The sequence below is a fragment of the Rhinopithecus roxellana genome, chromosome 9 (genome assembly GCF_007565055.1).
Source record: "Rhinopithecus roxellana isolate Shanxi Qingling chromosome 9, ASM756505v1, whole genome shotgun sequence".
In the NCBI taxonomy this organism is placed as follows: Eukaryota; Metazoa; Chordata; class Mammalia; order Primates; family Cercopithecidae; genus Rhinopithecus; species Rhinopithecus roxellana.
Window position 1 is genome coordinate 87568328 of NC_044557.1, and position 14639 is coordinate 87582966.

Below are 14639 nucleotides of genomic sequence, written 5' to 3' on the forward strand. Positions count from 1 at the left end.
GAGTCATTTTGTAGAAAGCATCCCTTTTAATTCTTCAGAGCCTTGAGAAGCCAGCAATATTAGCACAGGCTTCAAGTCTGCATAGAACTGGGTGTGTTCTGACCTCTGCCCCTTACTAGCTGTGCAACAACAGAGACATGAGCTCTGAGCCTCGATTTGCACACTCATCAATGGGATGAAAACATGGGCATTCCAGGATCCTCTTGCAGTGTAAATTAAGAAAGGACCATGTGGGAAGAACTAGAAAGAGAGTTTGCCATGAAATAGGCACACAAAAAAATGTAGATCTTATCAAGGTCTTATTTTACTTTCAGTTTCCGATTGCAATGCTTTTATTTAATCAAAAAAACCACCAGGACAATGCCAAAAAGGGCTGTATTCTGTCCTTCAGATAACCTCTGTTATACAATATATGCCATTACCGCATTGTGTAAACTAACCAACACACACCTTACCCCTATTTAAGGAGATGGCCCACACCCCTATTTAAGGGCCCCACAACATCACCTTACTGGATACTGAGCATATATGCACTGAAGTGTGGATTCCCACAGCAGAAGAGCAGAAATGCCCTCGGTAACCTCCCTGGCCACGAGGAGATGGTTGTTTCAATGCATCATGCCTCATTTGCATGGGGAAAACCATGCACCTGTATAAAGGATACCAGCAACTCTCCATGTGATATGGGATGTGGCTTACATACATTAAATGGAGACAAAGAAGCAAAAAAGTTTAACAGATTGAATGGCATGCTGAAGTCTGTGGAGAAAAGGGGGACAGGGGGAATATATGTGTTTGTGTGTGCGTGTGCGTGTGTGTGTGTGTGTGTGTGTGTGTAAGGCTTACAGATGCATAAAATCTCTCTGGGAGAATTAACCAACATCTGGTAAGATTGGTTGTTTCCAAGGAAAGGAACTGAGTGGCTGAGACTGGGATTAAAAGGAGGCTTTTCTCTGGTATATCTTTCAGCATCTTTTGAATACGGGGCCATGTGTTACCAAGCACATTTAAGTTACAGAGCTGGAACCCAAAGCCTCACTCCTGACCTCAGAAAAAGCCTGAGTCCATTTTCTGATTCCACATTGCTCCTCTGTGGGGCGCTCCTGAGGGACAAATGTTAATCCGGGAGATTGAGAGTAATAAAGACCCAAATGTCCACCGAGACTCATTATGAAACCAGCTCTAGTTGACAATTGCCTGCTTGTTAATTTTAGCTTCTTCTTTTACACTCAGGGGAAGAAAGGTGACGTGGGACCACCTGGAATCCCTGGATTGCTGGGGCCACAGGTAACTACCTTTTACATTCTCTTCCATAGCAATACTGCTTTTCTCTTATTAAATAAATGACCAGGCAGCAGCACTCAGGTGGGCAGCCAGAATCCTGCTGGCCACCTCATCAAACTATTAAAAAGAACGGCCAGTGGATCACATGTCCTCCCTCCCTCCTCCTCTGCTGTCCGGTGTGGGAGCTGAATGACCATTGTTGGCTATCCTGAAGGAATTGCTATCTTGGAGGAGGCAGACAGGGGTGACAAAAGTGATGAGCAGTTCTAGGAGAAAGGGAAGTGCTGGGAGGTGAGGGGGGAACCCCAGGATGAGGTGGTGGGGAAATCAGCCATGAGGAGGCTTGTCTCCCCTTGGCAGACAAGGCACTGCCAGCCAGGCAGGGACAAGAGAAGGGAGGACCTTCCCTGGGTCACAGCTCTGCAGGGACCTGGTGTACCACAGCACAGCACTGGGCAGGAATCGGGCAGCATGTGGTGCTGCCGGAGCACAGGGCACGGAGCAGCAGGGATAGGAAGATGAACCCAGTGAGAGTTGTCACGGGAGCTTAGAGCCCCCTTCAGCCACAGACACCAGAAAACCAAAAGGACGGCCACTGTCATAGGAGCTAAGAGGCTGGTCTGGGTCTCAGTCTGTCCTCCAAAACACTGGGACATTGGCCAAGTCCTCCCCCTGTTCAGGCCTCAGTTTCCCCATCTGTAAAATGATGGGGTTGGGGCCCCAGTCACAGAGGCCTCTGTTCCTAGGCAGGTGCTGTCCTAGCTCCCTGGATTCTCTGCCTCCTCCTCCTTCCTCCAGCTTCTCTCGGTCTCTTAGGACTCAGTTCTGGTGTGGCTTCCTCTGTCCTCATACTTGGCCCAACTCGCATGGGCCATACTTGGCCCTGCTCCCACAGGTCCAGCTGTGCCATCCTAGTGCTGGCCTTGTGGATCCTGACAACCACCCATCTAGATAGGTACCCTCAGGGTCCTTGTCCCCATGTCATAGATGAGGGGTGAGGCACCAGGTGCAGAGGGCTTCACTCAGGGCCACCCTCTGCTAGGCAGACACCTGGCTTCAAATCCAAAACCCTTCCTCCCTACATGACCAAAGCCCAACTCTCTTAGTCTTCCTTATTTGCAAATGCAGTATCACCATGCATCCCCCACAGGGTACCACAGTGTGAACAAAACAGGGCAAGCCCCTGAAGCTCTATGCCTGGCCTTTGCAGTGTCAAGAACTCCCTTCATCCTTTCTTTGACCCCCTACCCACTGAAGCTTCACTCCTGTCCCCCAATCTGGGCCTCCCCTGGCATCAGTAAGTTCATGCTGAAGCAGGACCAGCAAGCAGAAGGCATAGAGGGAATGGCAGAGACCCAGGCTCAGCTCTCACCACAAAAAAGGAGGGCACATCCAAAGGTTGAGAAAGAGCAGTGACTGTGAGAGGTGATAACGAGGTCCCAAGGCATAGGGCACACGGGATAGACAGACATGGCTGTCCCTGTTCTCCTGGCCTCTTTGGCACCAAGCAGGTAAGCACGAGTCACTGCTGGACTCTTCCGCTTGGTCCTCCCAGAGCTGTGGTAAAGCAGCTGGCTTCAGCACCACCTGGAACTGGACAGCCCCGCCGCCCCCACACCAGACCCCCTGAGGTGGCGGTCACACTGTCCATCCGCGTTGGCAGGGAGGCAGTCATCCGGAAAACACTGCTCACTGCACTTCAGAAGCCAGTTTTTCCTGCTGGCTGACATGAAAGCATTCTAGTGAAAGATGGCACCTTGGGTGCAATCTGAGACTTCATTTCTGCACCCTTCATTCGGGTCAGGATGCAGCAGGGAATAGGAATATATGATCCATCATAATTCACCATGTTCTAAAGATTTCACTGTGGCATTTTGCTATAAATAATGAAAAACAGAGTGGGTTTTGCCTTATGTTTTATTACCTTGCTTCATAGTGAGTCAATCTTGTATATTTTAAAATTCACCATCAATGCAGCTCTATCAAATTATTTTAAGCTATAATTTTTCCCCTTACAACTCTTTGTTTGTTATCTGGGAAAAGAGATTTCATTCTTTCAGTTTTAACTTTGAAGTCATTTTCATTCAGTAAATCTTTACTGAATGCCAGACATTGAACTGTGTGCTATAGATATAAATATTACCAGGCTTTTCATGGCAGGGAGTTGCACCCTGTAGTTGTGCACCCTAATGTGTTCAGGGAACTCAGTGGTTAAGAACCAGGCAATATAGCATTTGCAGTATGCACCACCTGGTGGCCTGGATGGGGCCACTGCCTGATGGAATCAAAGCTGTGTTCAGGTCAGCCACTTTTATGCTAAGGGGCCAGGTTTCTTTTTTTTAAAGTTTAATTTTATTTTACTTTAAGTTCTGGGATACATGTGCAGAATGTGCAGGTTTGTTACATAGGCATGCATGTGCCATGTTGATTTATTGCACCTATCAACCCGTCATCTAGGTTTTAAGTCCCACATTCATTAGGTATTTGTCCTAATACTCTCCCTCCCCTTTCCCCCTACCCACTGACAGGCCCTGGTGTGTGATGTTCCCCTCCCTGTGTCCACATGTTCTCATTGTTCAACTCCCACTGATGAGTGAGAACATGTGGCATTTGGTTTTCTGTTCCTTTGTTAGTTTGCTGAGAATGATGGTTTCCAGATTCATCCATGTCCGCACAAAGGACATGAACTCATCTTTTTTATGGCTGCATAGTATTCCATGGTGTTTATGTGCCACATTTTCTTAATCCAGTCTGTCATTGATGGGCATTTGGGTTGGTCCCAAGTCTTGGCTATTGTGAATAGTGCTGCAGTAAACATACGTGTGCATGTGTCTTTATAGAATGATTTATAATCCTTTGAGTATATACCCAGTAATGGGATTGCTGGGTCAAATGGCATTTCTTGTTCTAGATCTTCGAGGAATCGCCACACTGTCTTCTACAATGGTTGAACTAATTTACACTCCCACCAACAGTGTCAAAGCATTCCTGTTTCTCCATAGCAAGAGCCTGGGTTTCAATGCATCTCAGTCATTTCCTCTGATTCACTCTTCCTGACATATCCATGTGTCTACCTTGCCTGGGCCTTGCCTCTGTTTTTTCCTGCTTACCATCATGCATTTGCTTGTTCATTCATGGATTTATTCATTCAATAGGTTTTTATTAAGTTCACACTGGGTACCAAATTCAGCTCTGGGGATGTAAAATCTAAGTAACTGCAGTCTATGCCATGAGGATTCAGACATTAATGGGCCAGAAAGACACACAGATAGAGACGGTATTTTCATCTGAACCCTAAATCTTGTATTTATTCAGGCAAGTCGAGGCCCACAGATCAGGAGATGACTGTCGTTGGAGATAGTTTGCTCCTCACGGTTTCAGTGGATGGGAGCGTCCGATTCCTGCAGGGCTGTCGGGGAGCAACAGAGGCAGTTTGGAGGCAGAACAAGTGAAAGGCAAACTTGGGCAGGAGCCTCTACTGGGCAAGGGTGAGGCAGGGTCAGTTGCTGAGCAGGCTTAGGATTGGACAGTTTGAATAATTTCTGCAGGCTCCAAGCTGTACGGGTGGTTTCTCACAGTCTAGTACCTGGTCCAGGGGTGATTTAGGGCAGAGAGTTAGTGTCCTGTCCCAGACCACAGGAGCCTGATTGAAGAAGGTGGACTAGGGATGGGCTAGTTTGCATATCAGAATCCTACTCTCAAGTAAGTCCTTTGCGATCTCTAGGAATTAGCTAAACCTGGAAGGGGAAGGCCCTCCCTGCATCCACAAAGCCTCAAGATGTTAAAGCATCATCAAACAAAAGCACAGGATTAATCTGGAAGGAGAATCCACTGAGCTGAACTTTGGAGAGGAAGTCAGGGCTCTGTGGAGGCCCAGAGCAGGATCTTGACACTGACCTGGAAAACCGAGGTTGATCCCACGGCAGCCTATCCCTGAAAGAGCAGCGGGGAGAAGTAAAGGGAAACATGTGTGTTTGGTTTCTGCTGTTGCCAAGCATTCTCTTTAGCTTTCATACATAATCGTGTCTATTCTTTATAACTGCCTGTGAGCAAAATTTGCTTACCCTCATTTCAAATCTAGAGAAACCAAGCTCAGAGAGTTTAATTAGCTTGGCATTATGGGAAGAGCCAGCACTGCCATCTCGGAGCGTGCAAAGCCCCGGGGTGGCTGGGCTCCTATAAGATGCTTTTCATGCCTTTCTTTCAAAATGAAATATTCCACCTGCTAGAAAATTTTACAATAAATCTACATATCCATGAGGTCCTATGTGGTGACTCCTGTATCCTGGCAGCCTTTCAGGAAAATTGGAAATCTGGTGTCTGGGCTGGCCAAGTGTTTATGTACAGGCAGTGCGGCTTGGTGCTGTGCTCAGGACGAAGTTCCTTGAATTGGTGGAAATGCAGGCAGGGGAGGCCTTGACCTGAGAAGAGGCTGGTTGGGCTGTGGGCCTGGGCCTCTGTGCAGAAACCCCTTGAAGTGGGAGGTCATAGGGTTAGTGCCACAGGGATCTACCATGTCAGAGGAGGATAGCTTCCCCCCAACATAGACATGTCCAAGTCACAAAGAAATTTGATTGTCATGCTAATTTATGCAAGTAATTTTCATGCATCTTCAAATTCCATCTAACTTTATAAATCCAATTGGAACTAGGTGGTTATTAGGAATCATTATTATTTAATAATGATAATTAGGTTAATTGGTCATTCATGCATCATCGTTGTAACTACTAATCATATTAAATAGTCACTGTAGTATTAGAGGGATCAAGTGTTGTTTCATTAATAATTGAACTGATTGGTTAATTAATAAGTGGTTAATTGTTTTCATTACTAATAATGAAAACAGTCATATTTTGTTGTTAACATTTGTGTCTATTGACTAATTTGTTACTCATTGATAATTAGATGATTTGGTTGTTTATTTTGTTAACAATTAAATGAGAAGAAAGAAAAGTAACATTTGTGAAGTCCTCCGTGTTCTGGGCTAGTTCACACTTTGTTAATCCACACATAGTGATCTGAGGAAGGGACCTCCAACCATTTTATGGCAGCTGGAAGGAAGGTTCTGAGAGGTGAAGTCCATTGTCCAAGTCCATTGACGTAGTATGAGGTCACCTGGGATTTGACCCAGGCCATCCTCAACCAAAGTCCTAGATTTTTCTTACGTAAATTTCTACCTATCTGTTCCCCAGCCCACAGGGGAAGAGTGACTTGCCTGCAGCATCTGTGAGTGCTCCTGACAGTGTCACTTCTTGCGTTTTATTCTCGGCCTTCCTGTAGTCCCATTCTTTCTTGAAAGACTGGAAACTCTGATATCCTCATCTATAAAAGGACAATAATATGTAGAATCTTTGACTTTCCAGAAGTTTGTTTGGTGGGAGGAAGTAGAGGAGAGGAAAGGAAAGGGGCTTTCTAGTCCTAGAAAACCCAAATGCCATTCAAGTATATGCAGAAAAAGATAGCGAATGAGTTCAGGGTTGCTCTCCTATGATTTTGCAATTAGTCTTCTGGTTTCATTGGGAAACTTACCAGGGAGGTAATTCAAATGGCTGTTCTGTTTGAGGTGGTGTTCAACTTGATTTCCAGGAGAAAAAATGACATAAAATGAGGGTACTGATTAATCAGAAGGCCAAAGAAGATTAGTCTAAACTCAACAGTAGTTATCGAGCCTCACGGTAAGGTCCCCCAAGGCCATGCAAGATGCTGAAGTGCCATTATGTCATCCAAGAAAGCTGAGATGATGTTGAGCCTCTGTTACAGAGTGTTCTCTTATCTGGAAAATGCAAGAGCTTTCTGGGATCCCTCACCAACAGAAACACGGGTAGACCAGTACTCTGTTTACATTCACAGTTACCCCTGGAAATCTCTCTCTCTCTCTCTCTCTCTTTCTCTCTCTCAGGCCTTGCAGACTTTTTAACTAAACACACCAAATAGATGAAAACTGAATCCATCATCCCCCACAGCAGCCCCACACACCTGCCCATTCCCCTGCAGAATCATTCCATTTAAAGGCCTTCCCCTTTTGAGTATCTTAGGTTGTGTCCCAGTGCCAATCCAGCTGGTCACTATGTCACCACTGAGATCTGGCTCAGCTCTGCCCCTGGTCTGTCCACATCCCTCCCCACATCACCTTCCTCCAGTGCCGGCACTGGCTGCCTTCTGCCTGCTCTCATGTTTGACTGTCTCGTGGTCTCTCATTTTGCAAGATTTCCTCCTACCATTGACTGCTAAGGACACTAGAAATGTGTCCTTATTTTTTTATGTTTTTTTGAGATGGAGTTTTGCTCTTGTTGCCCAGGCTGCAATGGTGTGATCTTGGATCACCGCAACCTCCGCCTCCCAGGTTCAAGCGATTCTCCTGCCTCAGCCTCCCGAGTAGCTGGGACTATAGGCATGCTCCACCACGTCCAGCTCATTTCGTATTTTTAGTAGAGATGGGGTTTCTCCATGTTGGCCAGGCTGGTCTCGAACTCCCGACCTCAGGTGATCTGCCCTCCTCGGCCTCCCAAAGTGCTGGGATTATAGGTGTGAGCCACGCCCAGCCTAGAAGTGTGTCTCTCTAAGCATAAGTCTTTTTGTGTCACTCTTTGACGCCACCTCTATTATTTTTGTGCTCCCTGGAAGACAAAGCCTTGTCTTTCTTGCCCCAGGTGTGCGTCTCTTCCTCCCCTCCCCCTCCCATCTAGCCATGGCTCAGCTGCTCCATCCTCCTGTGGCTTCCTTCCTCTCCTATTCCACTCCCCTCTGTTCAGGCCCTACTTAGCCCTTCCACACCAAGCTCACCCCACTTTTCGAGATGCTCCTGATTTCTCCACCATGCCTTCCTCTGAGCTCTGTGGCCTTCAAGCACCTCTTTTGTCTGTCTGTTTTCATTCTGTTCAACAGGTATCTCATGAATTCTGCTATGTGCCGGAAGCCACGGTTTTTATACAAAACAATTCTGCAAAGAAAGTATTTTTGTACCTACTGTATATTTTTAGAAACCAAATCCCTTGCCGTAAGTCACACAGCTGCTCAAAATATAACCCTGCCTTCGATCCCGAGCCCTCAGATGCTTTTCCTGGGACCCCAGAGGCCTGTGTTTTATGTGTCTTACTAGGCTGTAATTTTCTGGAGTGGAGGGCTGAGTTGTCTTAAGACCCCAGAGAGAACACAGTGGTACATAGTAGGCGCTGGCTGGGGGAAGGAGCCCTGCCCACCGCCATACTGGGTCTCCAGGGATAACTTCTTCCAGGTGCTCCAGGATAATGCAGGTCCTTGGCTTTAAGGATCAAAGCTGTGCCTGCCCACTGCCCCTCTCCCTTTAAAGGCATCACCCACACCCTGTCACCTGTTGATACCCTCTTCCATCCAAGGTGTGAATCTTCCCAGATCCTGAGTGTAGGGACCTGCACATGGGCAGGGAGACAAATACTGTCCAGGGGCCTTGTGGTAATATGGACAAAGTCCTTGTAGGATGCCAGGCATATAGTCAGTGCTTTAGGAAATTAAGTTTTCTCCCTTCCTTTTGGGGGAGTGCCAAAGTAGAAATAGCTATCCCAGCCGTGGGCTGAAAGGCCCTCGTGTCCAGGACCTCCCAGGATGCTCTTGCCCACTCGCCCCTCCCTCGCCAGCCCTCCCCACGGCTGGCTTGAGGCTGTGTCAGAAACAAAGTGAGTTATGCCAGAGCTGAAGTCCCAGCACCAGGACCTGTGGTAATCAGGACAAGGCTGAATGTAACCCCCAAGGCAGGCGGCTGCTCTCTTTAGAGTTTCTGCCCCCACTGTGTGCCTTTCTGTGGCCATCCGAAGGCAGAGCACGAGCAAGAGACCAGGGTCCGGGGCAGGCTGGCTGCAGCTGCAGCCCGAGGGCTGTTCCCTCCTGCCACCGCACCCAGCGTTTCCCACTTGGACTTGTGAGCAGGTCCCCTGTAAATTGGAAAAAAGGTTGGAAGCAAATCACCTCACCCTTTTTGTGATCCCTCCTGGAAGAGGTTTCCAGACTTTCAGACAGTTACTTCCAGCTGCTTCCATCTTCTCTCTCTCTGTAAATGGCTACCGCAGTTGCTAGGTTTAGTGACTGGGTAGGCTTTCGCTCTCATTCCTAAGTGTACAGCATCAAACAAGCAGGCAGTGACTCAACCTCTCCTGTGTGCATAGCATGGAACCAGGTGCTGTGGTCTTGCCAGGAAGATAGACTTTGAGATCTTCAAACCCATATTTAAAGCCCTAAGTTCTAGTCTCCCTTAACATGCAGAGAGTCTTTTAGGAGATCACATTGTGTTAAAGGGTGGAAAGGGGCTGTCACAGCAGGGTGAGACCCGTGTCCTTGAGTGGGGACTGTGTAGACAGTGTGCGAGTCTGGGGTACTGGGCTCGGGAGGAGCGAAGGGATCAGGGTGCTGTATCCACATATGAGCTTTATCTAATATCAGTTCATTTTCCTCCTCTGTAAATTTAATGAAAAAGCCCAGCCTCCCATGGCCAGTGGAGGGCTGGAATGAGCCGGTGTATGAAGCACAGGTGGAGCCCACGCTGAATGGAGGTGGCCGAGCCCCTTGTCCTGCCTTTCTGGTTTTTTCCTCTCTCCTGGGTTGTGTTTCTTCCTGGGATGTTATGCTCACAGGTTCGTTAGCAGTGCTAGTGGTGGTGATGGTGGAATACGGAGCTGGCCTAGACAAGTTATGCCCAAACCTGGCAGCTCACCAGAATTACCTGGTGTCTCAAAAGTCACTGACCCTTGGGGCCTGTCCCTGACCTGCTGCCTCTGAACCTAAACAAGGGTTGTGTGCCTGCATTTGGGACAGGCCCTCAGGTGTGTCTTCAGCAGCCAGAGATGATGGCTGTGTGACCTAAAGTGGGCCTCAGTGGGCCTCTCTGGGCCTCAGTTTTCTTCATTGTCAAACAAGGAGGTTTAATTTCCACTAGAAGACCATTAAGGAGCCATCACCTGTAACATGCTGTGAAACTCCAAAACTAGCAAGCAGCAGTAGGCCAAGGGTGTTTGCAAGGGGCAAAGGAGGAAGGCAAGCAGGGCCAGAGCGAGGGGCTGGGCAGGGGGCCGGCTTCCTGGGCTCACCATTTTGAAAAAGCATAGAACACTCCAGAGACCATCGGCATCCTTAGACACGTAAGAAGGGAAGAGAACTGAATTCTCATTCAAACTGCTAACAAAGAGACTCCTGTGTGGTTGGGAAGGGCCCTAGGGTATGCTCTGTGGGCTTGGGGTGCTGTGAGGCCTTCAAAGACCATGTTGAGGTAAAATTAGATCACCTGTGACCCTCATAAGCCTAGCACTTTGGGAGGCTGAGGCAGAGGATTGCTTGAGCCCAGGAGCTCAAGATCAGCCTGTGCAGTAGAGCAAGACCCTGTTTCTACAAAAAAATCATAAAATTAAACAGGCATGGTAGCACATGCCTGTAGACTCAGCTAGCTACTCAGGAGGCTGAGGCAGGAGGATCACTGGAGCCCAGGAAATGGAGGCTGCAGTGAGTTGTGATTGCACCACTGCACTCCAGCCTGGGCAATAGAGCAAGACCCTATCTCAAAAAAAAAAAAAAAAAAAGAAAAGAAAAAAAAGAAAAAGATTGCCTGGAATGTGCCTCTGGAGTGTGTGGGAGCTGTGTCACTGCAGGGCTCTTGCTTCGCTGAGAGAGGCGAGGGGGGCCAAACTGGAGCAGCCTGTGGAGGTAGTAAGGCCCAGCCGACAATACAGCGAGTCTGAGAGGCTTCTTTAAGGCCTTCCAGAAGCGCTTGTCCATTAGGGAGGACCCAGGTTGGAACCTGCCCAGGGCACCCTGCAGCCCTGCTTGGCCCCTCTGTCGCTCCAGCTGTGAACAGATGTCTCCCATGAGGGAAGATGCTACCCCTAAGACTTGCCAGGACGGAGCGAGCTGTCGAGAAAACTAGGTCCAGGTGCCCCAAATCCTGTTCAGTAAATGGTCCCGGTCTATGACTTTTTTTTTTTTGGACTCACGGGTGCCCCCAGAGGAAGAAAGGGGAACAGTTCGCCGTTGCGGCCACCTCTGCCATTTTTTGGTATTTCTCGCCCTCTAGTGGCCATACAGTGTTGTTCTTTCTGAATGCAAAGCTAGTCTCCGCATCTGGCTCAATTCAGACTTCCTCCAGCATTTACTGAGCGCCTGCTGGATGCTACACCCTGGGATAATCCCTGTGTGAGGTGCAGAGGGAACAAGAATGTCCTGCCCTCGAGGGTCTGTGGGTCAGATCAGCACAGTTAAGTTGGTCTTGAGCATGGAGCAGGGAGAGTTTAATTCTACTGGGGAATTGGAGACCATCTCAGAAAGGTGGAGATGGCTCAGAAGGGAGGTGTGGGAGGAGAGGAGGGGGTGTCCAGAGAGAAACCTGAGCTAGAAAAGTCATCTGCACCTTCTGGAAGCTGTGTGGAGCCGTGGTCTGTGGTGCTGGAGCTGAGGGAGGAGGGCGTGGTGAACTCGCTCGGAAGAGCACTATCCTTTAGAAAATCAGAGCCACTGAAGGTGGGTCAGCTGTGGGGTCACTGGCTGTTCTAAAATGAGCAGTCCCTGCACGAGGACTGTCAGGAACCTGCTATATGCAGAACAGGTCCACTCTCCCTCCCAGCCCTGGTGTTTTGTGATTCCAGCTGGCCCCTGCTTATAACCCCACATCCACTCTTCCTCCCTCTGGTCTCCCCAGACTGCAGGCTGCTTTCCTGGGCATACATGTGACCATACATGTCTTCTTGTGCTTCTTCAGTTATTCCAAGACCTTCGTGGCAAAGTCGCTCCTCCTCATTCTGACAGCCCGTGGCCTCTGAGGTCTTGGCTCAGCCTCCATCTGCCCTGTGCAGGCCCTCACTGTCTTCATATGGAACTGTTGGCTGTCATTCAAAACACAGTACCTTCAACAGCAGCCGGCTTTTATGAATGCAGCCCACCTGCCTTGTCTGCCTGACCTGTTGTTTATTTCTCGGGCTTTCTTCAGTACTCAGATGCCTTCTCTACCCGCTTGCCTTCATCCCTCCGGGTGCATAGCGTCACTCCCAGGTGCAAGAACCATCTGGTGTCCCAGGCCCCCCGGACCTGGATCTGTGCTCATAGGTTTAGTTGAGCTATTCACCTTTTTTTTTTTTTTTTTTTAATACAGGGTATTGCTCTGCACCCAGGCCAGAGTGCAACGGCACAATCACAGCTCACTGCAGCCTCAAACTCCCAGCCTCAAACAGTCCTCTTGCCACAGCCTCCTGAGTAGCTGAGACTATAGGCGAGAGCCTCTACGACCAGTTAATTTTTATTTTTTATTTTTAGAGAGATTGGGTCTTCTGTTTTACCCAGTGTAGTCTCAAACTCCTGGCCTCCAGTGATCCTCCTGCCTCAGCCTTCCAAAGTGCTGGGATTACATTTGTGAGCCACCATGCCCAGCCCTTTTCTACCATAATTATTTGCCTACATGTTTCTCCCCTCCCTAACGCTACGCCTCAACCAAGATAGGAGCTTGGAAACAGGTCTTACGTTTTTGTTTGCTAACAGTACCTGCTTCTGTTCCTGACCCTTGAAGATGCCCCAAAGTTTAAGTGTAGGCCACGAATGACTTAAATAGCACGTGAATCTACATCTGTCAAGTGGCTGTGAGGACTGATCTCTAGAAGCACGGAGGAACCTTTAGAAGTACAGATGCGAGACACACTCACCCCAGACCTACAGAACCAGAAGGCCTGGCCGTGAGATCCCTTTACACACCCCTGGCAATCCTGACCCTGACGCCAGCTCTGCTGTATGACTCATGATTGAGAAGCAGTCTTCTGGAAGACCTTTACGCATGGGTCAGACTGTGTGTGTGTGTGTCTGCACATATGCACACACATATGTATTTACATTAAATGTCCAAACATTTTAAATATATAGCAGAATAGATAATATTACAGGCGATGGTATACCGATCACTCAAACATGAAATGTTAGTGTTTTGCAAATTTTGGTTCAAATCTTTTCCTTTTGCTTTTGTTTATTTTTGTTTGAAAAAATCAGGCATTATAAATAAAGTTAAAATCTCATCTCATCCTCCTGACCCCTTCCCTTTGCCTCGTTCAAATGCCCACTGTCCCTAGGAGGCTCGCCTGGGCTCATCTGTAACCCACCCAATGCTCTTTCTCTACAGGGCCCTCCAGGACCACCTGGTGTCCCAGGCCCCCCTGGACCGGGAGGTTCTCCGGTAAGACTGGCTTTGATTTTCTACAAGGGCACTTAGATGGTGGTTTCCTGGCCTGTGGGACCTGGGGACATCTTTGTGAATGGCCTCTTGTCTTTTATCCACCCAAGCCCAGTGCAAAAAGACACACAAGAGGACCCCGATACGTAGAATCCCCAGCCTCTGGACTCTCAGACCTTCGGAACCCTTGGGTTAGAGTATCACTGGAGCTAATGTGGCCCTTTGGCGGCTGCCTCCAGAGTCCGGCGTGCAGAAGGCACGTTAGGCCGGGGTTGCCCATTCGGGTGTCTTTTCGTAGTTTGTGATTTGGCTTTGAGGCAAAACAGAGGATCCAGGCAAGCATTTGCTAACATTTCCCCTCCCATCTTGCGGGGCTGCTGAAAAAGTGTCCTGAAAGTGGGTGTGGGGGAGTGGGGAGAATCCACACCCACCCACTGAGTGGGGCAGGGCCTGCCATCAGCAGAGGGAGGCAGCTCCATCTGTCCCGGCAGGGGGCAGTGGGTAGGAAGGCTGCCCTGACTGCAGGCCACACACGCCGTGGATGTGTCAACTTCAGAGGTACAACAACTCCGCATTTCACAGCGGACAACCAGGACAGTAGAGGCCCCGGGGTGCCCTCTTCAGGCCCAGAGGCCTGGGCCCATGCCAGGAAAGAGGTTGAGTCAATGATCTGACCTCTGAACAGGCCAAGCTAACATGTCCATGTGGTCCCCTTTCAGGGTTTGCCTGGAGAGATCGGCTTCCCGGGAAAGCCTGGGCCTCCTGGGCCCACGGTGAGTGTCCGGAAACATCTTCCTGCTCCCCTCCTCCCTCTCCCCATTGCTCTGAGGGGAGGGCTGAGCCCTTGCAGCTGGCCCAGGACCACTTTCCTAGAGCTGAGGACTCCTTGGCCAGCAAGGCCTGCAGCCCTGGAGCTCAGCCTGGGTCTTCCTTCTGTGGTAGCTCACTCTTGCTAGTGCCCTGTCTGCTGGGAAGGCTTCCTGTGTGCCCTGGCCAGCGTGCAGATTAGGACCACCGTCCCCAAGCCACTGCCCTTTCTCTTTTCACCAAAAGACACATTCAAGGGTCCTTTGCTGCTGAAGGCATGACCACTTGTCCTTGAGGAATTCCCAGAGGGCCAGAAGCAATGGGTGGGGAGCTGTGTGCCAGCCCTTCCCATTACAATCCTGATCATGTTTTCTCCCTTGCA

At 49.1% G+C, this 14639-nt stretch overlaps 1 protein-coding gene across 1 annotated transcript in view; it reads left to right on the plus strand.

Annotated features, from left to right (window-relative positions):
• The window catches only part of COL22A1 (collagen type XXII alpha 1 chain), a 303439-nt gene that overhangs the window by 146485 nt on the left and 142315 nt on the right, over positions 1-14639 (plus strand). The window contains exons 22-24 of the mRNA XM_010364508.2: positions 1234-1287; positions 13400-13453; positions 14170-14223. Of these exons, the coding sequence (XP_010362810.2) occupies positions 1234-1287; positions 13400-13453; positions 14170-14223 (162 nt within the window). The remainder of the gene's footprint in view (positions 1-1233; positions 1288-13399; positions 13454-14169; positions 14224-14639) is intronic.